This window comes from Gekko japonicus, unplaced genomic scaffold (assembly GCF_001447785.1).
Source record: "Gekko japonicus isolate JY-2015 unplaced genomic scaffold, Gekko_japonicus_V1.1 scaffold234, whole genome shotgun sequence".
Taxonomy (NCBI): Eukaryota; Metazoa; Chordata; class Lepidosauria; order Squamata; family Gekkonidae; genus Gekko; species Gekko japonicus.
In genome coordinates, this window is record NW_015161954.1 from 1,456,865 (window position 1) to 1,482,153 (window position 25,289).

The 25,289-nt window shown below is 43.6% G+C and overlaps 1 protein-coding gene across 1 annotated transcript in view; it reads left to right on the forward strand.

Moving 5' to 3' along the window:
• JADE2 (jade family PHD finger 2) overlaps nucleotides 1-25,289 on the forward strand; it is a 242,988-nt gene that overhangs the window by 213,890 nt on the left and 3,809 nt on the right. The window contains 2 exon segments of the mRNA XM_015429477.1: nucleotides 2,707-2,824; nucleotides 22,451-22,579. Of these exon segments, the coding sequence (XP_015284963.1) occupies nucleotides 2,707-2,824; nucleotides 22,451-22,579 (247 nt within the window).

The following is a 25,289-nucleotide window of genomic DNA, read 5'->3' on the forward strand; positions in this document are numbered from 1 at the left end:
TTCCTACATGCCCTAGCCCAACACAGAGTCTGCCCACTACCACAGGTACCAGATTTACTTCAGATAGAGCAGATACGTCATCCAGAGATCCAAACGCTGTCCCTACACGCATGGTTCATTTCACCATGAACAAATGTTCAGACCGTGTAGCGGAAATCCTACTAGCGTCATGGCAACCCTCGACCTGGAAGTCCTACAGAGCCAAATGGCACAGGGTCACTGTTTGGGCACAAGAACGCAGGATACGCCCTGAATCTTGTCCTCTAATGGAAATACTCGAATACCTTCTAACGTTAATAGATGAGGGTCTGTCAACTTCGTCTATTAAAGTACATTTTGCAGCCAGATCAGCTTTTCATTTGGGGATTGAATCGAAACCCATATTCTCCAATGCGGTATCAAAACGCTTCCTAAAGGGACTGTACAATAAATTCCCGACAGTAGCACAACCCCTCCCTCAGTGGAGTTTTCGGTGGTGTTAGCCCATCTAATGTGGGCTCCTTTTGAACCACTAGCTAGTTGTCCCTTGTCTTTTTTATCATATAAGGTCACCTTCTTAGTGGCGATTACTTCAGCTCGCAGAGTTGGGGAATTGCAAGCTCTTCGATGCGATCCGCCATTCTTAAAATTTCACCCAGATAAGGTGGTCCTAAGGCCTAGCTTAGAATTCCGCCCAAAGATACTGACCACTTTCCACATCTCGCAGGAATTCTCCCTGTATTTTTTCCCAATCCAGCCTCAGTTCCAGACAGAGAGTTACACACTTTGGATTTAAGGAGGACTTTATTGTTTTATTTACAACGCACATCCCTGTTCAGACACACTGTTCAATTATTTGTCTCTTTTTCTGGACCCAAGAAGGGTCGATCTGCCTCCTCACAATCCATTTCCAGATGGGTGACCACAGCCATTCGCACTAACTACGACTCAGCAGGTTTAATGTGCCCATTTCCAATTCGGGCTCATTCCACAAAAGCCCAAACCGCTTCAGCTGCTTTCTGTGCATCAGTGAATGTGGTCGTCACCGTTGACATTCATAAAGCACTATTCGATTGATGTTAATTCTCGAGCTGATGCTTCTGTAGGTACTGCAGTGTTACAGTCGTTGTTCAAATAAAGCATTTCGCCCACACCCGCCTCCGATTCGTGTGTAGCTCGCTAATCTCCCATGTGGGACTGCACAGAAGACACAATGATGAAAACATGGTTGCACTTACCTGTAACTGATGTTCATCGAGTGTCTTCTGTGCTGGCACATATCCCTCCCTCCTTCCCCGCTGTGGGCGAGTAGTCCAATTTCCCACGGCGGCAGGTTAGGACTGAGAGAGAGGTGCCTCCCCCTCCCCTCATCACGTGATCAAATGGGCGAGGAAACACTTTGCAATTTCTCTGTGAGGGGAGGGAGACTCAATACTCTTTAGACTATTGGGAAGCTCTTGGAATGTTCTTCCACGGCAGGCGTGCCTCTAGCACGTCCCCTCTGTGCCAGCACAGAAGACACTCGATGAACATCAGTTACAGGTAAGTGCAACCATGTTTTTTTGACTGACCTTTCCCTAGAAGATATTTCCCTTTTCCTTGGCCTGCATGGGAGTCTCTGTACACTTCCCAAACCAACTAGCCACTTTCGCCCAGTTCTCCTGTCTGTGTTAAACTGAACTATAAACTGAAACTGTCTGTGTTAAACCGCTCTCAGCTAAGGCTGAAATCAAGGCAGAATTCTGACTTCCTCCAGTCAAGGCACAAATCTGACTCTCCTCAGCATCCAGCTCTCTCAAGACTGTCTTTGCTCAGCTGATGCTGTCCAATCAGATTGCTCAGAGCAGCCTGTCACTCTAGGCTCTCCTGCTCTGTGAAGAATTAATCCTTCAAAGTCCTTTACTCTGTTTGTACAGTACTTTGAGGCTTTTTAAAAGGTGCAGGTCGTCACAACACGTTATATTGTTCTGTAGTGCAGCCCCCATTTATTTTTGTGAAAAATGAGAGAACCTCCTAGTGGATTTCCCCTCTTGTGTCTAAAATAAGAGTAATAAACTATTTGCTGAAGTGAGATATTGTAAAGTACTTTTTATATGGAAGGCATCAGTTCTTCCAAGAAGATGTGGAGAAGTACAAATGGGGCATCGTCTGGTTTCCCATAAGGGAGGGGTGCCTTCTTTATGTTGGTACAAATGGGGCATCGTCTGGTTTCCCACAAGGCATTTGCACATTCACCTTCACTTTTTCTTCCACCAAATTTCTAGCTCTCTTGCCGCAAAGAACAAACACTCCCGTAGCTTCTGTGACACATGGATATATAGATTGTTTTTCTTTCACACTGTCAGCTGTGCCCTGCAATAAGGGTAGGTCAATACACTTATGTTGTCATCTGTTTGGAAACAATCCCTGCTGGAAAAGCTAGATGAGCTGCTGTAGTACTAAGCAATAACTGATGACAGTTTATGCTCCTGTTCCTTAACCCATTGCAAATTTTAGTCATATCTGTCAGCAGGACATCAGAGTCAAAAAGAGATGTACTTACTGGGGTTTCTAGACTGCAGTTTTTGAGGTATTCAAACTGCCCTGAAGGATGGAGTCAAAAAAATTAATAAAATAGAATTAAATTAAGGGAGCGAGTTAAGCACTGAAATGTGTTTTGAGGAGCCAGCCTACCAACAGAATATTTTTAACATTCTCCGTTAACCTCTTTTTTCTTCTGTTCTGCAGGTTAGAAATCTCTGTTACATGGTGACAAGGCGAGAGAAAATGAAGCACTCCATTTGCAAACTCCAGGAACAGATCTTCCATCTACAGATGAAACTTATTGAGAAAGATCTTTACCCAGGTAACTGCACCTTGCTGAGGCTTAGAAAGGCCGCTTTTACAAATGTGTTTATTTGCATTGTATCAGAACTAACAGAGGACCTAATTGATGTTGTTGCTATTTTTTTGGAAATTTAGTTTATTTTTAATAGCCTCTGAAAATGGAGGCCTAGGCAGGAGCCAGCCTTTAGAATCTCTTGTCTCCAAGGCCCTCTGGATTTCATAAGAAAGGTGTTCTTCTGTGGATAACTATCTCTGAGCTTTGATCAAACCCACAGTCTTGTAGGGGAGGAGAGATGGGAATGAGTGCTGTGATGACTCCGACTGCCTAGTGTATTTTTGCAGTGTAGCCAGACAGCAGAGACTCTTTTTGCCTTTAAAGCCTCCCCCAAGACCCATGAAGTTGGTGTTAGTATTCAACCGTCCGCCAGCCTTCAGCAGCAGCAAGAGAATGCCTGCAGCCTTACTGACAGGTGTCAAGGGGGCAGTGTTGGAGGCAGAGGGGCCCTGGCTTTACCACCGTCCAGATACATGCTAGTTGCCATATTCAAGATCCTCAAATCCAGATAACCCAACCTGTGTATTATGCAAACTGTTTCACGGTTGAAATACTAAAAACAAACATACCTTCGCTTGTAGTGTTTAGCCTTAGTTGGTAGAAATGGAAAGTCCTCATTGGATACAATCCTAGGAACACTTTCCTAGTAGTAAGCGGCAGTGAATAACATGGGACTTAATTCTGAGTAGACCTGCTTAGGATTGCTCCCAATCAGATCAGAACTTCAGTACTAAGAAAGGTGGGTTTAATTTTTCTTTCAACACTTTTTCCCCAGCTGCATATACCATGCTGGAGTGGGGAAAGGAAGAAAGACAGGCACTGCGCTTTTACCAGTCTTGTTTCTCTACTGTAGCTGATTGAAGATGGAGGAGAACAATTTAGGTTGGGAAAAGAACACAAGGGTAGAAGAGTTAAGCCCCCCGTCCTTGCCCATTGCCACAGCCCCAATCCAGCTCAGCAACCCATCCATGGCTGATTTTTAGAGTAAAAAAAACCTCTAGAGATTCAGTCATGGATCTCCAGTGTAATTTTCCCCTCAGACTCTCCTTACCCCTGCCTGAGTTCGAACATCATATTATGCCTCGTCTCAGCAATGCTGACTTTTTGGACTCTGTTCATCTTTCTCTAGGTTGCACACTAAGTAACTAGATCTTCAATCTCTCCTGGATTAAACATACTTAGATAATTTTCCTAAATGAGTGTGCCTGTGGTTCAGTCAACTAGTCTTTGTTATTTAAATGAGCATCTTGACAGAGAAGAATATTTATTTGTGCTGTTTGACTGAAAGAGTAAGTTGAGGGAATGCACTCATGTCTTCCCTGGTGGGTTAAAATTTTAGAAAAATAGTATAAAACTCATCTGTGAAGGCAACAAGGTTTTTCAGTGGTGAAAATCACTGTCTTTGCAGTATAATTTTTGCTGCCTGGATGTTGTGTAGGTCTGTCTGAGGCACATCTTGCAAGGAATTTCTAAAATGAAAATGTGAGATTACATGTCTGTGTGGAGGTTGTGCTGACTGATTGCAGACCTATGGAGACCACTTGTGATTACTCAGTGGTTAGATTTATTTTCTTGTCTTTCCAGGACAGGATCACAGCACTGAAAATAAGTTCTGTTTCTAAGTGCTGCTGAATCCTGGATAAAATTAAACCTTACATTACCCAGCAGTATCACTGAATATTATACATTTAAACCAATAGGTAATACTCATGCATTCATCTCTGTACCTGGGTGTCTCATAGCGCTAACTCTAGAGAGGGCAGGTGGATTGACTTAAAAAAATATGGGCCCAATTTCAGCAAAGAGCGATAAGAATTAGAAAAGAAGTCCTTCTTTTCTAAACAATGTCCCTTTTGCAAAACATGTTTTGATATTAGGGACTATTACCAACCAAACCGGCTCATGTATTCAGTTGTTATTCACTTGTAATTCCTTTCCTGAACTTCCAAATTAATACCATTAACTTCAGAGTGACTGCTCTGAAACAATCTGCAAGTAACTACCAAAGGCCTAGTTTACCTACATTTCAGAAGCTGCAGCTGTTTCAAAAGAGAATTAGTTCATGAATTGTGCCTCATCTCCCATCTGTTAATGGAGAAAATGGTGCCAGCCCCTGTTTGTCACAGGCAACAAGGTACTTTCTGAACACATACTAAGTAATCTTCTAATTGCTATAGACACATTAGGGCAACCCCTTTAATTCCACAGTGTGCATGAGAGTCTAATGCTATCGCTTCTACTAGTCCTGTGCAAAGGGTCATATATCATTTGCAAGTAGAAAGAAATTAGCAAGAGCCACATTTAATTCATTGTTAAGTAGTGGGTTACACCCCATGGATTGTCTGCTGACAGAAGAGGGAAAAGTAGCACTCTTGACCACTTTTCCTTGTCCCTGCAGTCCCTCAGCCTTCATGGTTTTTTGTCTGTGAGGCTCCTCTGATGCCCCAAAATGCATTTGTGGGTATCATAGACAGTTTCTAGGAGAACCGGAAAGCAGAGAAAGACCCACTTCCACCAGCAGAACAACCCATTATTTTTAATCATCCTAATCTTCATTGTAATAGTCCTGCAAAGTGTGCTTTTCTACTTCCTTCTTGCCACCCGTTTTGGTGGTTATTGCCAGTCTTAGCCTACGGCTCTAGATGTCAGAGGTTTTTAATGGCAGCACCTGTTTCATTGGCAAGTTTACTAGCAGTTGCATCGGCTTCTTGGCAACTATCTCTGACTCCGTTAAGGGTCAAAGGTTAAATTGCTGGCTGGTTATCTTTTGCTCCTCAGTGCTTTTAGCTTTATCTGTAAATTTATTTGCTCTGTCTATTAATAGGGAGTGTCTTAAGAGTGAATGCACAGAACAGTTTGATTCTTTTTTTTTTAATAAACATGGACTCAGTAGGTTTTTTCCACACACAGCTGGCCATCCAGAAGTATGTAGCTGTGAAGTCTACATCTTATAATTGTTTTCTTTTTTTGCAATAAGAACACAGGACCCAAAATTCAAAACTATGTAACATTTTCTTGAGAAGCAGCATCTGGCTGTTTGGCAGAGTTCTCAGTCAGTTGTTGTGTTTGTGGCTTTGGATCCTCCTCAGAAGCCATCATGTGGCTGGGGTTTCTTTAGGACTGTCTGGACTGCATTCTTGTCTGCTCAGAGCTTTTCCTGGACTTGGATTCTTAGGTCCAGAATGTGTGCACGGAAAATCAGTGGTTCCAAATCTCCTGTTACAGCATCATGTATGAAAAGATCACATTCAAATTTTAGACTCAAATCAAATGTTCCCCAAATTTACCAAGCTTTTAAAGCCTACAGTGGTGGATAGATTATACTGTAAGTGCAGTTGAAACAAATGCAGCCATTTCATTTTTGGGAGCTGTTGTTTGTTTTCTGTTCACATAGCTCAAAACAATAAGTAAAAGTCACCTTGTCATAATTTCTGCATGCCCAGAATAAAGTTCTGTGAAAATCCAGATCTGTATTCTGATGACTTGCCCACACTGGTTAGAAGCACAGTATTAATTTAAACATCCTCCAAATTCAATAATGTAGGGGGCATTTTACAACCTCTGCAAATCCAGTGTTCACCTGCATACCATATAGTAAGGCTGATTTAATTCTGGCTTTAGCATGACATGAAAAACCCTGTAAACTGAATAACTTTTTATAAATGGGAATAAGTTTATTTAATCATTTCCCCAAACTAGTTTTCCCTAGATTAGCCATTACTGTTTTTACCTTGTGTACATTTGGGATCTTCATAGAAGAGTCACAAATCTATTGCTGCCCTTACATACACAGCTCACACATTTGACACAGTGGAGTCAAGTCTACTCATTTTTAGGCCACAAGACATCAGTACCATGACTTCTCCTTGCTTTTACAATGGGAAGGGAGAAACTACCATAGTGAAAGTTGTAACAAGTCATATCTTCAGAATGTTCCATTTTGCTACCTTAACTTTTCTTATATGAAAATAATGGGCATAGTTCAAAAGAGTTAGGCACATCTCAGTGGCTTTAGTATGTTCAGGTACACTTGATTAGGCCAAATGCTGGCCCCTGCACTTGCCCATTGTTAAAGGCGTGACTCGCAGTTTTGGTGGAACAATCTACAGGGTCATGATTTTCACAGACTTTTGCCACGGTTTCTTGTTCATCAGTGAACACTTCAGTGTATTGGTGGAAATTTGCAGATTAGATTGTGACTCATATGTCAGTTGAGAGAATTTGCAGTAATAGCAAAAGAGGTTTTGTTGATGCATGCTTAATTACTACCAGAATTGGGGACAGGGGATTGATATTGTTTGGAGGATATCTTTGTGAATCAGTCCATGGTAGCTTTTCACTCAATTCATTGTCTTAATATCACTTTGGAAATGCTTAGTCGAGAGACAATGTTCCAGGGATGAACATTACCAGTAGTATGCTTAGTCGAGAGACAATGTTCCAGGGACTGGAACACTGGGGGAGGAGCACTGGGGGAGGAGATCTGAAGAGAAGGCATCAGGGATTACATGAGGGGAACAGTGGTGGTGGGGGGACCCTTACAGTGTATCAAGAAATAATTGTCCCTGGTGGCAAATTTCACAGTGCCTCAGAAATATGGAGTATGCATTAAAGTTCAGTTTTTGTGGAGTCACAGTGGTAAACCTTGAATTTTTCCCAGTTCAGTGGGAGGAAAAGCAGTGGAAATTCTACATTCTACAATAATTCCCACATGTTTGAATTGGCAGCAAGATATTCTTTAAAATAAGCATTTAATCTGTATCCATTCAGTACATAAACAAATTAGTGTACAGATTGCAATCACCACACTACAGCTAATTGACAAAGTCTGCCTACATCAATAAAATTAAAAATGATCTCATCATAGATTACTCATGTTTTGTAAATGTCATAATAAATACAAATAGGGTCTGAAATCCAAAGAAGCCCAACCACATACAGAAGACCCATCAGTTCACCCATAGTGGTCATAACTGACCCTCCCAGTGACAGCATCCATAAAACACATGAGTTGCTGTTCTGAAGGGCCCAGGAGCTAGGAGTGGGAGGAGAGACTTCTCCCTTCACAGCCACTGAACCTACATTAGATCTCAGAGAATAGCTTGATATAAAGCCAGCATGGTATAGTGGGAAGAGTTTCAGACTAGGGTCCAAGTTACCTGTTCTAGAGGTATGCATTTGGTTTATCCAAACCGGGGGGGGAGGGGGCAAACCAGTATTTTTTTGGTTTTTTTCAGCCGGTTATCAGCCAGGGTATTTATCAGGCTATCTGATAGGACCGAGCCCCAAAACCCCAAAATATTTGAGATTTCTTGGGGCCACTAGATAGTTGGCGTTAAAGGGTGTTTAAAGGGATTGCATTCCTTTTCATCACCTTCTGGGTGAAGCTGTGGTTTGGAGAAGGCTGTGTTCCCTTTAGATGCATTTTTCCCCACCATTGGAAACCATGGAGGAGGGGGGCACCTTCTTGTGGGGCCCATAGAATTGACCCCCTGGTCCAATCTTTTTGAAGCTTGGGGGGTTTTCTGAAGAGAGGCACCAGCACCTATGCTGCAAATTTGGTGCCCCTACCTCAAAACACAGAGCCTCAGATACACCCGGATCAATTTTCCATTATACTTTATGGGGACCATTGACTATAAAAGTCCCCATAGGGTATAACAGAGCCAAAAACTTTGACAATCCTGAATATTTACTGAATCCAAATACTATACCAGTATGGGGATTCAGGAATATTGGGAAATCAGGCTCGTAGCCAGAAAAGTTTTGGTGGATTGGAAAAAAAATTGGGGGGGGGAGCAGGGAGCCTAATTAGATTACCAGCTCTTCCCTTCCTCTCTGGCGATTTTTATTCATTTCTCCTTGCAACTGTTTCTCCCCCTCTTGAAGAACTGCTGCCCTTTCACTTACCTTTCCCTGCAGAGTAGGCAATGTAAATTGTAGCAATGCAGTTCTGGTTTTCTCTGCCTTCCCACCAAGGAAAAGAAATTCACTTGCCAATTTCCTGCCAGGAAGAAAGGTCAGGAAGCAGCTTCTGTGGTCTGTTTACAGCCAAGGGGGAGGATTACACACACACCCCATTAACCCTTTTAAAAGCACCAACCAAAGCACCTTTTTAAAAGTACCAACCAACCCACCCACCCACCCACCCAGAGGTGCCTACCGGACGCTGGGGAAAACCAGGAGCAATCCAGGAGCAGCAGTGTGCTGAGAAGCCTAGCCGAGCAGACAACCATGGAGATCAGGAAGGAAGAAGCCATGGGAATCAGGCAGGAGGAGCTAGAGGATATGGGAATAAGGAAGAAAGGAAGGCCTCTGCTGAGGTAAAAGAGTTTAGAGGGGACGAAGTGAAACCAGTGCGCGGCTTAAGTTTAGTAAAAAAAATAAAAAACCAACTACTGGGAAGTTTTGTGAGGGAGCAGGGCAAATTTCTGAGGAGAGTGTTGCTTCAAAGGCCACCCCATGGCTACAGGCCTGCGGGAAATACCGTTATTTTTTAGGTTCAATATACCCAAACCTGAAAAATACCAGTTTGGGGGTTTTTTTGCACACCCCTACTTCATAGGTACTGCGGTGGCTCAAGTGGATAAGACGCTGAACTGCAGACTGGAAGGTCGGTAGTTCAGCAGTTCAAGACCCAAGACGGGAGTGAGCTCCCGTCTCTGGCCCCAGCTCCTGACAACCTAGCAGTGCGAAAGCAAGACATTGCAAGTAGATAAATAGGTACCACTTCGGTGGGAAGGTAACAGCATTCCGTGTGCCTCAGCATCTTGTCATGCTGACCACATGACCACGGAAATGTCTTCCAACAGCACTGACTCTTTGGCTTGGAAACGGAGATGAGCACCGCATCCCTAGAGTCAAATTCGACTGGCTTTCGAGCAAAGGAAACCAGGTCCATATCCCGCTTATTCCATGGAAGTTTCCTGGGTGACCTTGGGACAGTCACACCTACTCAATCTAATCTACCTCACAGGGTTGTTGTGATGATAAAATGGAGGAGGGAATAATGTTGAAAACAACTTTGGGTCCTCACTGGAGAGAAGAGGGGAATATGAATGAGTAAATGCATTTATAATACAATGGATGAGATAAATGCATTTATAATACAAGGGACAAGTAATGTTCAAGCTATTGCACAATTGCACTTATTTCACATGCAAGCAAAGTCATGCTCAAGATCCTACAAGCTAGACTTCAGCAGTACATGGATAGAGAACTGCCAGAAGTACAAGCTGGGTTTCAAAGAGGTAGAGGAACTAGAGATCAGATTGCCAACATTCGCTGGATTATGGAGAAAACAAAGGAGTACCAGAAAAACATCTACTTTTGCTTCATTGACTACGCTAAAGCCTTTGGTTGTGTGGATCACAACAGACTGTGGCAAGTCCTTAAAGAGATGGGAGTACCAGACCACCTCACATGTCTCCTGAAAACCTGTATAAGGGTCAAGAAGTGACAGTTAGAACCGGATATGGAACAACTGATTGGTTTAGCATAGGTAATGTGAGCTAGGTCACAATTTTCTACCCTCCAGCTCACACATTTTTGTCTCCGCTCAGGAAGGAGGGCTCCAGAGCAAACTAATGTATGCAGCAGCCAAATCGCTGGCTCACCACTTTCATGCCAGTAGCTCACAAGGTAGAATTCTTGCTCACAAGACTCCACAGCTTAGAGGGAACATTGGCCATGGCATCCGGCCCCATCACTCCTTGCCAAATAGAAGGAGAAGTCATGGAAGCAGTGACAGAATTCACATTCCTGGGATTCAAGATCACTATAGATGTTGAATGCAGTCGTGAAATTAAAAGATGCCTGATCCTTGGGAGGAAAGCTATGACAAACCTAGACAGCATAATAAAAAGTAGAGACATCACTCTGCCAACAAAAGTCCGAATTGTCAAAGTGATGGTATTCCCAGTAGTAATGTATGGCTGTGAGACTTGGACCATAAGGAAGGCCGAGCGCCGAAGAATAGATTCTTTTGAATTATGGTGCTGGAGAAGACTCTTGAGAGTCCCTTGGACTGCAAGGAGATCAAATCAGTCAATCCTAAAGGAAATCAACCCTGACTGTTCCCTGGAAGGATAGATACTGAAGCTGAAGCTCAAATACTTTGGTCACCAAATGAGAAGGAAGCACTCACTGGAGAAGACCCTAATACTGGGAAAGATTGAAGGTAACAGAAGAAGGAGACGGCAAAGGATGAGATGGTTAGACAGTGTTACCGATGCAACAAACATGAAATTGAGCAAACTCCGGGGGATAGCAAAAGACAGGAGGGCCTGGTGTGATGTGGTCCATGGGGTTGTGAAGAGTCGGACTTGACTGCGTGACTGAACAACAACAACAATAATAATGGACACCTCATTACTCCTATCAAGGATATAGTCATATAGCAAGTATATAGAAGGAAACCGCTACAAATGCATCTTTTTAAATAAACAAAAAATATATCTTGAATTTGTTATTATATCATTTATTCCAAGATGCCATAGATTGAGCTCAATCCTGTACTTCCCATAATCTCCACAATAAATTATTGCATTTATCACCAAAAGATCTTGTGATGGTCACCAGTTTAGATGGCTTTAAAAAGGGATTGGTGGAGGATAAGTCTATGAATGGCAATTAGCCATGAAAACTAAGTGGGATCTCCCTGTACAGAATTAGTATCCGTCTGAATAGCAGAGGCTTCAGACAAATAACAGGTGAAACCATCATGCCTTGCTTGTATGCGTCCCAAAGTCATCTGGCTGTCCAAATATGGGAACAGAATGATGGCCTAGAAAGACCTTGATCCAAATCAGTGTTCTTTCCTCTTGTAAGGTTATACAATTTTATTCCATATATAATTTTCATGCTTCTTGGTTGTCATTTCTTTGGTATAATTAATTCAAGCAGTTGGGGGTTTTTTTGTTGATTTATGAAACAATTTGGTATAATTAATTCAAGCAGTTGGGGTTTTTTTTTGTTGAATTATGAAACAAGATTTGCGAGATTAGAACATCCTCACCTTCATATTTCTGAGTATAATGTGTGGGGACCTTAAACTGGGTAGAAAGGCAGCATAAAAAATGTCTTATATAAAATAAAACTCTGTTTTTGGGCAGACATAGTTGGTGTTACAGTCATATCATTGTGAGATATCATGTGCAGTACACTATAGCTTGTGCTTACATTGTAGTTCTGTGGTGTTTACTGCAAGGTACTCTTTTATTGATCTGAGGTTTGATGCTATCTGCTTTTTTCCTTTCTTTCCTCTGGGTCGGTTGCATAAACTTGAGTCATCTCCAATTCCAACCGTTAGAAACTTAAAATGCAGCTGCCTAGAGGTAAAGGCTGCTGTTATTGTGTAATACAGCGATCATTGATAGAGTACAAATGCATCAGAGACCACTGAGAATCTTAGGTTAATAGAAGCTCTACAAGTATAGAATCCTAGCTAGTAGATGCTCTACAGGTATTTGGTTAAGTACAATTATGTGTGTAGCCAGATTGCTTGAGCAGCAGCCAGAATATTCCTGCAATAAAAGCTGTATGTATTTAATGCACTTGAAGATTTGTTGTACATGGATTGTGTGATGTTTAATAACTAATGTCTCAGTTTGGAGGCAAGGGAGTTCACAGCCTGTTACCCTACTCATCCTGCTCCAGGTTCTCCTGAACACACATAGTTAGGGGAGTCCTCCTCGTTCCATCTGTCACTCTTCTAGCTACTGATCCTCCCTCTCCCTGGGTTGTAGAGTTTGGTTTGCAGCTGTTGTTCTTTTTGGTTTGGGCTTGGTTTTTAAAAATAAAAGAATACATACAGTATTGTGTGCAATCAATGAGCAGTGAAATTGGAGTTGGTTTTTATGGTGGCCTTTGGATTTCAGATAGATTGCGGTGGGGATTGTATAAACCACATTTGGATTAGAAGTCTGCTGGGCTGTTGTTATGTGCATAGTTGTGAAGGATTGTCCCCACCTGTTAATGTAATGGTTGTTCCTGCCAAAACAGACCATCAAGGAGAATATTGCAGCCATACATTTGATTCACAAGGCAGATTCCATGCCAGCTTCATAAGTAGTTAGGATGTCTGGGTCCAGGTGGCTTTTTTTTTTAAAGGAAAGTTTGTCACCTACTCCAAATGGTTCATATTTGCCAGCTTAGATTTTATAGGCTTCAAGTTGACTGGAGCAGAGTTGTCTTTTCTGTTTCAGCTTAAGCTGAGGTTTGACTGTTCAGCTTGAGTGATGCAGACTTCTACAAAAGAGCTCTTGCTAGCTAGAGATAAAGTTGACACGGAAGAAGCTGTTCCTGGCATCCTTTTAAGCCAAGTGGAGATCTGCCAGTGACATACATGGAAACGACCACATAGCCCTGTTTCAAGAGGAAATGGCAGTTTTACTAGCAACTGTGGACACAGCCCAAGAGTGTATCTTTGTTCTTGGTTTCATTTTGATCTCCCTTTTTAAAATGATAGGTACCGCCATCAAAGCTTCTGTTTAAGTGACACAAAGATCAGACTAGATGGATTCTCCACTTTCCCTCCTTGAGACTTATCTGAGAAGTCGATTCGGATGTGTAGCAGCCTGCATTGGCGTTCACTAACTAGGCCTATAAAATCATTTTCATTTTTACAATGTGTTTGGGTAAATAAAAGCTCTTTCCCAAGCTAAATTTCTGCAGATCATCTGTAATCCCAGTGGTCACAAAGGCTATTAAATAACCTCCAAAAATGCATGAGTTACATTTCACTCTGTTTGATCTGTAGCCCAGAGGACTTTGCTTCCAAAACAAATCTGCTTTCTTGGAAATTTGCTTAAAGTGGCCTTTCTTTTTGTCACTTGTGGTCACTTTGGAAGTCTGGCTCTAGAAAGATGAAGTTATGGAAATTCTTTCAGCTTGTCCTATGTACAAACAAAAAGTAATATATTCATATAATTCCAAAAGACAGGGATTGTCAGAATGGTCCTGTAAGTCCTTTATTGAAAAACATAATGCTGAAAGTGTTTAATAAATGTGATTGCATCCAAGAACATATCTCATGTAGGGATGATACAGGATCCACTGCTACATGAATCCTTTTTGAGGTTGAGACAAAAAGCTGCCTTATAAAGCATATGAGAACAACTTGCATGAGGTTTACAGGTTGTATATTAGCTGCTAAATCCAGACAAAGCAGAGGGCCACAGACAGGTGTGGGGGGAGTCTTAAAACCTAATAGACTCCAGTTTGTATGACTCTGGGATCCAGGGAACTAAATATGAACAGGAAGTTCCTTTTAAGATATAAAACCAAGCAGTTAATCTCTGTGAAAAGGTGTCTTTGAGGAGTTTTTTTTAATAACAAAAGGTACAAAATGCTGGAACTCCCCCGTTCCCATAGCCATCCACTCATCAGCTTCTGGCAGCAAGGGGGAGCAGTGTTAGTGGCTCCTTCCTCCCTACTTGCATTGTCGCCACTATGCAGCTTACAGGATATACAGCAGTGACCCCCGCTTCTCCCCTGCCTACTCACCTATTTGCACTTCTCCCCACACACACACACACTTGGTGGTGAGGAGCAGCCATAGCTCTTGGTCTCCCTCCCCTGGCCAACTGCCACTCCACTCTCTAAGTGGCAAAGAGGCAGCACCAGCTTCTCCCCACCAACCACCTATCAGCCTGCCTCACTGAAGCAGTGGGGGTGGGCAACGACTCCTGCCCCTTCCCATCCACAATGCTACCTTGTCAGTGGGGAGGGGGGTGATTCCCACTGACCTCCAGAGGAGGCTGCATCAGGGGACACAGGGTCATCTGGCTCTTCTCCTCCCTGCTGCTTCAAAGTTGCTGTTTTTCTGTTTTGATTTTTTTAAAAAACTTTTCTGGTTTTTCTGCAAACCTGGGGGCTTCCCCAAGTTTGTTAAAAAAAACAAACCCCAGAACCTCCCTTCCTTTATGCGCCCCCAGTCTGCAGAGGGAGTCATGATGTCTATTGAGATAAGTTGATTCCTTTCCTGGGTTGCTACCTGTCCAGCATCAGATGGCGGGGGCACCCAGAGCAGAGCCTATGAAGATGACCATAGTGGATAGGTAGGTTCATATGACGGTAGTTGGCCTTTCAGGTATGCTAGGCCCAAGCTGTCCTGGGTTTTAACGTCAATATCAGCACCTTGAATTGGGCCTAGAAGACAATTGGGAACCAATGTAGATGGAACAAGGCTCAAGTGGTATGGTCCCTTCTACTCATTCCAGTCAACATTCTGGCTGCAGCATTCTGTACCACCTGTAGCTTCTGGACAGTCTTCAAGGGCACCCCAGTGTACAACACACTTACGTAATCTAGATGTTACTAGGGCATGCACCACAGTGGCAAGATTTTTCCTGCCCAACAGAAGCTATAGCTAGCTATTAAACCCTTTCCTTTCTCCACTGAAAATCATGGAGCCCTGAGAGAGTACAGTTTCTCTTTTGACAGGTTACTGAGAGGAAATAGGATAAAACCAAGAACAAAATGTTCATGTAGGTAATTGTTTTAGTTATATAGTTTGCTTCCTTTGTAAAAGATATAGCAGGTAATTAGACTGTCTTGACTCTTAAAAAAGGGTGTATGCTGCTAGAATGGCTTCAGTGTAAAACAGACACAGATAAATTGGTAATTTTAGGTGGTACTGGCTGATTTTCCTCACTAGGTTCTTCTGACAGATGGACTTCTGAGAATTCAACAGCAGAAGGTCTATCAATGACTATTAGCCAGGATAGTTTAAATTGTGTTCCCATATTCAGAGATAGTACCAAACAATAGCAGAAAGCTATCCTTTTCATACCCTGGTTATGATCTCCCCAGAGGCATCTGCTTGGCCACTGCTAGAAATGGGTGGATCTTGCTGTGATCCAGCAAAGCGATTCTTAAGTTCTTGTGAATTTCAGGCATGCTGCTTCAGCTCACTGACACCTCCAAACCCCCTGGGGAGCCATGCTGTTCCTCATTCTGCTCTCTTCTAGTCTGTGCAATAGATTTGGACTAGCTTGGTAAGGGTCAGTTTTCTTCAAGAGTAGTCAGACAGTTGGGCTTTTTGCATTGAAGATTTGTAAGCAAGGTATGTTTTCTCTTGGCTTCTCTGGTATAGTGAATAAATAAGAGAGGCAGAAGGAAATGTCACTTACAAACTCTATACTAGAGGGAAAGATGTAAAATCTGGTTGCGATTCTACTCCAGTCTATTCCAGAGTTCATATCCCATTACTCAAACTGATACGAAAAAAAATTAACTCCCCTCACTAATGCAGGTGGGGTAGGGTTGCCAGGTCCCCTGGGGGGGGCGGGGAAATCCCCACTCGATGGGTCCGTTACCCACCAGCCCGGATCAGACCGCCAGGGGGGACCCCTATCCCAAAATGCCAGGATCTCAGAGACGTGCCTGGCATGATGACGTCACCCGGAGGTGACATCATCACTTTGGGCATGTTACGGGGGGGGGGGAACGCTCTATCGTTCAAGGGAAAACTCTATGGTTTTCCCTCGAATCATAGTGTTCCCGCCCCCAACGTGACCGATGCGATGACATCACTTCTGGGTGATGTCATCACGGCGTGCACGCCGATGATCTCCTGGAAAGGGACCGGGACTCCCCCGCTAAAAGGTAATTCGGACTTGGCAACCCTAAGGTGTGGGGGTTGCCACACAATTTTAGACTTGGTTAAATTCAGATCCCAGGTCTAAGAATTGCCTTGTGAACTTAACCAGTTTTGATTTTGAGGACAACAAAGGATTGAATGATGAACAAATGAGCCACTATCAGCCCCCATAGAGTGGGGCTCCTAATAGGAGCTAGTGGACTGAAAGAAGGAGCACTGGGGGGGATGCATCCATCAGTGTATGTCATAAAACGTTCATGTCTGTAACTTGATTCCTGGACACGAAGGAAGGAAGATGTTTGCTTTTCATTTTGGTCAATTAGAGAAAACAGTGAAATCGCTTCATGAGCAAGTAGTTACTCTATGGATTATCATCATGCCAGGCTAGCCTTGTTTGGGATTGCAAGCCTCCATGATACTAGTAGCCTTTGGAAACTGATTGAGCATCCCCGGCACCTACTGAAAAAAAAAAAGTGCCACATCTTATAGAATCACTGCCTTGGATAAGGCAATATTAGTTTGGATATCATTACGTGGCATGGCATTCTTTCCCAATGGAATGCCATTTTTCAGAATGACCCAAGATTTCTTTTTACCCCATTTCAGTTTCTCATTACACAACAGGGGAAGTGTCTGTCTCATTTGTCACTGGTCCTCTATAGCTATTAATTACTCTGTGCCGTGGCAGCTAATGAACAAACCCTTGGTGAATACATTTGACAGCTTTTGGAAAGTTGTCCTCATAAATTTGAGCTTGATGGTTTATTCTGCTACTGATGAATAATCATTTCAGCAAGCGGTACTTCTTAAGGCTGGAAGAAGCTGCCAGTTTAAATGCACAACTTTTCTATCTATCTGTCTTCTGTGAATTGAAAAGTAAACCCCTAGCTGTCAGGCTTTGAAATGCAGCTGTTGCTTTTGACAAGCTTCCTTTTCAGAAAGGGTAACATTCATATTGCTGTTTGGAAGCATTGCTCTGTCTAAACAAAGCCATACATTTTATTTGTTAAGTCAAGTGAAAAATGTGTCTGCCCTTCTCCAGTTAGCTGGCAGGAATTGAGCAAACATCAATTTTGCTTTTCTTTTTTCCTGGAAGTCAGTTCAGTGCTTTAAAAAAAAAACATTGATTGCCATGCCTGAAAATGTAAATCCTCTATAAAACAATCATAGTGGCCACAGGTTTGAGTCTTTTGGTTTGAGCTGAAGGGCAAGAGCCCATGGTTTGCAGCTGTGCCCTTGACTGACCACCCTGGAGGATACCACACCAGACTAGAGTATTTTGAATGTCTTTTGTATTTCGTTTTTCCTGTGCCTTTATTTAGACCGTGTTTTGTTTCAGCTGCACTGATATTTTTTGTAAGTAATTTTGGGGCTCCATTGAGGAGAAAAGTAGAATAATAAATGCTCTAAATAAATACACTCCTAGCTGCATAAATGTTTACATCGCATTTTTACCTTATCAGGAACAATTATGAGTCCTTACCAGGAATTCTTCTTTCTTCTGGGGCTTCATAAGAACTTGAGTGGAGGGGCATGTTTCCATGATAGAATGTCCACTTACCATGCAGAAGATCCCGGGTTTCAACCTCAGCATCACCAGTTAAAATGATTGTCAGGGGTCCCCAACATGAAGAAGAAAGGGAAGAGTTTTTCTCTACCTTAAGGAGTCTCAAAAAGGCTTACAATCACATTCCCTTCCTCTCCCCACAGCAGGCACCATGTGAGGTAGGTGGGGCTGAAAGAGTTCTGAAAGAATGGTGACTGGCCCAAGGTCACCCAGCAGGCTTCATGTGGAGGAGTGGGGAATCAGACCCAGTTCTCCAGATTAGAGTCCACCACTCTTAACCACTACACCACGCCCATCAAAACCTTTCCTGGTGCCGACCAGTTGTTTTTAGAAAGTGGGTGGGACCAGGTAGGGCTTTTGCCCAGCAGAGGTTTTGTTTGGCTTTGGAGATTTGATTGGGTGTGCAGATTTTAAAAACACTGCTTTGGCAGCAGCTGTCACCACAATTACAAGGATTTTTACTGTGTGGCTAAAGGTAAGCTGCAACTATTTTGTCTGGTCCTGGCTTCAGCCACCATGCTGTGTCAGAATTTCAAAGGTGCCCACAGGCTCAAAAAGGTTGTAGACCCATAGATTAGGTAGTAGCAGATGGGAAATATCCCTACCTGAGATCCTTGAGAACTACTGCCAGTTGGTGTAGACAGGGCTGACCTTGATAAACCAAGGGTACTCAACATAAGAGAAGCCAATTTTGGGTCAGGAGGCCAATTTTTTAATTTAGTTTTTATTTTATTTTTTGTATTTGTATCCCGCCCATCCCATGAGCGGGCTCAGGACAGGTCACATCATCTCAAATAATACAGCAAGGTTTAAAACTCAATAAAACATTACATTATAAGCATTTAAAATCAGTAGTTATAGCTGCTGGTGCAAATTCCGACCCATTAATACTGATGGCTATGGCCAGTTGCTGGCAGATGGGTGGCCAGTAGGTAGAAGACAGCAACCTCGGGGAGGCCATATGTGGATGCCCGCTGCCTCAACCAAAAGCCTGGCGGAACAGCTCCATCTTGCAGGCCCTGTGGAACTGAATAAGATCCCGCAGGGCCCTGATCTCGATGGGGAGCATGTTCCACCAGGTGGGGGCCAGGGCAGAAAAGGCCCTGGCCCTGGTCGAGGCTAGACAGGTGTCTTTTGGGCCAGGGACCACCAGGAAATGTTGATTACTAGAGTGTAAAGCTCTTTCAGGCGTATATGGGAAGAGGCGGTCCCAGGCCGTATAAGGCTTTGAAGGTTATTACCAACATCTTGAAGCGGATCCGGTACTCAACTGGCAACCAGTGCAGCTGTCAAAGCACATGCTGAACGTGAGCCCACACAGGTGTTGACGTCAGCAGGCATGCCACCGCATTTTGTACCAGCTGTAATTTCCGGATCAGGGGTAAGCCTGCGTAGAGCGAATTGCAGTAATCAAGCCTGGAGGTGACCATTGCATGGATCACAGCTAGGTCTTGGGGGGAAAGATATGGCTTCAGTAGCCTGATCTGCCTAAGATGGAAGATAAGCGTATGGAACAGAAGTCCATCAGTGGCTGTTAGCCACAAGGTTTAGACAGGAACTCTCAGTCTGGGGCAAGTGATGCTCTGTATTCTTGGTGCTTCGGAGGGGCAACAATGGGAGGGCTTCTAGTGTCCTGGCCCCACTGCTGGATCTCCTGATGGCACCTGGTATTTTTGGCCACTGTGTGACAGAATATTGGACTAGATGGGCCATTGGCCTGATCCAACATTGTCTTCTCTTATGTTGTTATGAACGCAGATCTGGCAACTGCGGCAACCTGAGCCTCCATAGACAGAGAGGCATCCAGTGTTACTCCCAGGCTTCTCACTGTTTGGGCTGGCACCAAAGGTGCCCCTTCAAGTGTGGGAAGCCTGGTGCCCACATCCATGTTCCCTTGACCCAGGTACAGGACCTCCATCTTCGATGGATTTAACTTCCGCCAACTCTGCCGCAACCATCCATTCACAGCTTCCAAGGCTACACCCAGCGTTTCGGGAACAGAAGACGGATGGTCGTCCATTAACAGATAGAGCTGGGTGTCATCAGCATATTGGCACTGAAAGTGGATTATTTAGTGTGTGTGATTGCAGCCTAAGATGGTTTGCCAGTTACAGCTACTCATAGAGGAGAACAATCAGGTTACCGATACATGTCTGGGGTGAAAAGTCTATAACATGCTCTTCATGGAGCGACTTTTGAAAACTTATCTAGAAACCTATTTCAACATACAGTTGCTGGTTTATTATGGAATTGCACCAAGGGAAGCATGTTACATCAGCACAAAACTGTGTGGCCCCGGATTTGCTCCAGGGCACAATTCAGGAGCCAGTTTGGTGTAGTGGTTAAGTGTGCGGACTTAATCTGGGAGAACCGGGTTTGATTCCCCACTCCTCCACTTGCACCTGCTCCTGTGACCTTGGCTCAGTCACAAGCTCTGGCACAGCTGTCCTTGAAAAAGAGCAGTTTGTGTCAGAGTTCTCTCAGCCCCACCCACCTCACAGGGTGTCTGTTGTGGGGAGGGGAAGGGAAAGCAGTTTGTAAACCGCTCTGAGACTCCAAGTGAAGGGCAGGATATAAATCCAGTCTCCTCTTCTCCTTCTCCTTCTCCTTCTCCTTCTCCTTCTTCTTCTTCTTCTTCTTCTTCTTCTTCTTCTTTTTTAATTTTTTGAAGCTCCTAGTGTCCTTTCCCCAGGTTATTTAAGGGAATATATACTATATAACCCTCCCTGTATACTGAGATCCTCTAGAGAGAAGGTGAGGCTTTTTCAACAATCGCACTCTGAAATTCCCTCCCCAAGAAAACCTGCCACTCTGATTCCAAATAATAGCCAGGGGTCTTTTCTTAGAAAAAGAGCTGCAGGCGCTCATTAACATACGGTATGCTAATGAGCTACTAGGCTATTAGCATAATAGCTCATTAGCATATGCACCGCCCCCTGACATCACCAGAAGTGATGTCAGAAGGGGAAGCAAAGGGGGGGAGGCATATTCAAAAGCCTCCCCTTCCCTTTCCCGGGGGGGGGAGCAAAGAGAGTTCGGCCGCAGAAGGAGGAAAGAGGAAAAGAAAGAGAAGGAAAGAAGGAGGGAAAGAAAGAGCAAGAAGGGAAGAAGGAGGGACAGAAGAGGGCAAAGAGATGGGGGGAGGCTCTCCCACCCCCCATCCCCCAATCAAGCCTCCGCCACCCCCCGTAGATCCCTCACTTACCCCAGGAGGCGGCGGTGGGGGGGCCTTGGAGTCAGCAGGGGGCTCTTCTGGCTTCCCATGGGCCGCAGCGTTTCAGCACTGGCCCTGGGAGGCAGCGGGGGGCTCTTTTGGCCTCCCAGGGCCGCAGCGCTCCGGTGCTGGCCCAGGGAGGCAGCGGGGGGGCCTCTTCTGCCCTCCCGAGGGCCGCAGTGCTCTGGCGCTGGCCCGGGGAGGCAGCAGGGGGCTGCAGCGCGGGGAGCTGGGGGCGGGGCTTGCTACCACCGCCTCTGGCGCCTGGGCTCCCGGAGCAGCGCTCCGGTGTGCTCCGGCCCCAAAAGAACCCTGATAATAGCCCAGTTTTTTCTATAAAAAGTAAATGAACAGCTATGCTCAAGCATAAAGCTTACTATGTAATTACAAAAGGCCCAGTATTTTAAAGCAATGGCAATGTTATATCTGTAAACTTGTTTCCCAAACTAAATTTATAGCCAAAGACTATTACATGCATTGTTTGCCAGAGGCATCAAATGAGGAGCAAGCATCTGGACCTATTCCATATCTGGCTGCATTCATCTGTGAAGCTTTGTAGGATACTGCATTTCCTTTCCTTGGTTCTTAATGCCTCGAACTTGTGCCCGATAAATGTTTAATCCCAAAATAATGTTGAAGTAGAATTTTTTGAATGGGATTAATTAAACAAGTGCTATCATCAGAATTGGACCATGCTGTAAAGCTCTTATTTAGAAGCTTCTTAGAAATGCACAAGGCTGCTGCCAGTAAAGAGGCCTGAACTTAAAGTTACAGAGAGTTCATGATCCTGCTAAGAAAACTGACATGATATGAACCTCATTTACCTGCATCCCAAGAGTTCCAGAGGTATTAATTTGGTTAATCTGAGTATTCTGGTGAACCAAATCAGCAGTTTGAGCCTCCTGTTAGTCAAGAGAAAGTTTTTCTGGGTTTGTTGGCACTTGATCATTATTAAGCATCTACAGGGTCTATGCATATAGCATCAAAAAAGCAATCCCAAGCAGGTATAATCAGAAATAAGTCCCATTTTATTCATTGGGGCATATCCCCAGGAAACTGTTCTACCAACATCCATTGTCAAGTTTCTTCTAGGATCCTTGGTGTTTCTTCTTTGTTTCTCTTATATGTTCCAAATTAAGCCTTGGATTATTTTAGTACATTTATTGGGTAATTTATGATCTGTGCTTTTTTATTTAAAAATTGCAGAGCAAACTGGGAAGAGAACAAAGGGAAGGAGAAGTGACCCAAAAAGAAAGGGAAGAGATGATAGGAAAAGCAGTCCAGAGAAGAAAGAAAAAAGGAAATCAGGGAATGAGTTGGTGCTGCAACAACTGGGTAAGTGTGGAATTGAAACTGCTGCTTCAAAACCCATGGAGTGGCTAAACGAGTTGCAAATGATCTCCTTCTGTGGGCTGCAGAATATAAGTTAGAGAATTTATAGCTAAAAATGTTACAGTAAGAAGAGGCCCAAACCCCAGTCCTACGCATACTTTATTCAAATTATTTTTAAAGTTGCTTTTACCCTTCTGCACTATACTTGCATCGGTCCTCACCCAATGCCAGCAGCACATTGTGTTCTTGGTTTTAATGAAGCGAAGAGGGAATGTGTGGCTTTGCCCTGGTTCACCATGGGGAGGGAGGGAGGAATGCTTGTTTCAGCCCTGAACAGGGCAAAAGACCTTAAAAGACCTGAATAATTTTTTAGAAATGTAGATGAAGTAGAGTTTCCAGGTTCAACTCAGGAAATACCTGAGGACTTTGGGGTGGAGCCTGGAGACTTTCCCATTCCCTAAAATAAATAAATAAAAATACAGCACTGCAGTTTCCTCGTCCTCTTTTTTGCCTTCAGAGGGTTCCCCAGCAGCTGCACTTTCACTAAATGAAAGTATAATTTTTCATACCCCCACAAGTCCCTTGTCAGGCTTTCGTAGCATTTCCAAGCATGGCTTTATTAAGGGACATACACACACTCACAAAACAGCCAAAATAAACAATGAATCTTTTCCTAAACATGAACAGTTTGCAAGCCCACACTTTTGTGATCTCATTGGGGCAATGGTGTAAATCGCTTTACTCATGGGAGTTGCTGAATGTAACAATCTGCTTTATTTCAACCAACTTCTTCAGACTAACACAGAAAAACAAAAGTAAATAAGAGAGCAGTCTAGGGGGTGGAGTTTTCCTCCATCCCATAATCAGGTTCTAGTTAACTCTTTACTATCCGTTTTACTATACACATGACTTCTGAAACAAGTGAAAAACAAACAGAGGGACTGTGCTCTCTTTGTCTCTCACATACTTCACACACCCACTGGGAAGAACCACGTGGCTCATGCCTGCTTGCCCCCCCCCAATGAGGCTTTTATCTTGCTGAGATTTAAAGACACACACACATTCCCAAACACAAACAGTTTGCAAACTTCTTCTAAAATGATCTGCCGAGATTTAAAGGCACATCATGGCTGTTGGGGTGGGGCTTCCCCCGGCTGGCCAGCCTCCCGGCAGCAGGGCGAAGCCTACAAAATCAGGGGATCCCCTACCCAGACCTGAGGGCTGGCAAGCCTAAAATGAAGGCATTAAGAAGGAAGAAGGGCCCCCTAAAGGCCAACAAGATTGGCATTCTTTAAACATGTTTTAAAATCTGTTCCTATAAGCTTTTAAAGATTCTGGATGATGAATTTATTTTAGAGTACAAGTTACAATTTGGTGATTGTATGTTTGCACTGCTAAATAAAATTACAAGAATGATTCATTCCATAGTCCCACACATAGTCTTGCCAAGTTGCCCACCACTGCCTTACCCCCTGCCCTTGCCCATTGGAGTGTCAGGAGCAAAATGGGGGTGGTGGGGGAACAGCATTGCACAATACTCTCAGCATTCCCCAAATCTCTATGGTTTCTACCATAGAGTTTTGGGAAGTCCTATATGTTTCCCCACTCTCCTCTCCCAGATGCTCCCGGCACACCTCTGGTGATATACTCTCTTCCATGCATACAGTTTTTGGACATGCAGCACTGAATAGGTCACATCCAATATTATTTAAAAACAAAGTTGCTTTCATTGTAGATTAAGAAAGGTAAGGTATTTCAATAAATCAAATAAGTGAATATGTTACTGTTAAATATGTCACTTAAAAATGGTTAGGCGGATGTTGCTGCACTCAGTGTTACAGTGGGAAATTGCCTACCCCCCAAGAATGTATCGGTCACAAAATGGTGTCGTTATTGTTGCAAGTCGGACGGAATTGTGTTGCTTACAACCACTGGTTTACTTTGCAGGCATTGTTCAGTAGGCACCCACACAACACAGTGCATTTGGCAATTGAAAGAACAACGGATGTTGTAGCTGGAGGAAGAATCACTTTTCCCTAGCAATTTCCTAGGATGAATGCTTTATCCCCACAACCAGAGCACTGCTCTGAGGATAGAGGTCTGAGTACCCCACCACAAAAGAACAAACAGCTGTGCAATTTAATGTGTGGGGAAAAATCTGGAAAGTTCCCCAGTTACGAGTGGATAAACAGAAGAATTTAGTCACCAGTAATGGCTATGTAAATAATTTGTAGTGCTTGGTAAGACATTCTGCATCCTACCAATAAAGGATTCTTTTTGCAGTGCCTGTTTTAGTCAGCCAGCCAGTGTTAGAGAGGCCTTAAACATTTTTGTAGTTACCATCTGCTATTTATTTTAATATGCTGCTTCTTCAAAGTCCAGTTCAAGGTAGCTTACAAATAAAACAGTACAATAAAATCAATGAACAACAGCATAAAAACAAGCCATTAAAATCATAGGATGAACATCTGCTACAAAGGGCAAACATCATTTGGGTTTTGAAACAGTTGGATCCAGGACTCCTCAGGTTCCTTGCAGCCACAGAGTGGCTGTGGTAAATGGCTTCTGAAAAATAAAAGAGAGCCCAAATAGGTTCAGAACACTGCTAAAGGGGAAGAAGGGCTCCTGCCTCCCCACCCCCAAGCCACTTCACTGCTCCAAGGCAGCACTGGGGCAGGGAGTTATTTCCCTGTTTTTGCTGTTCCCTATGCAC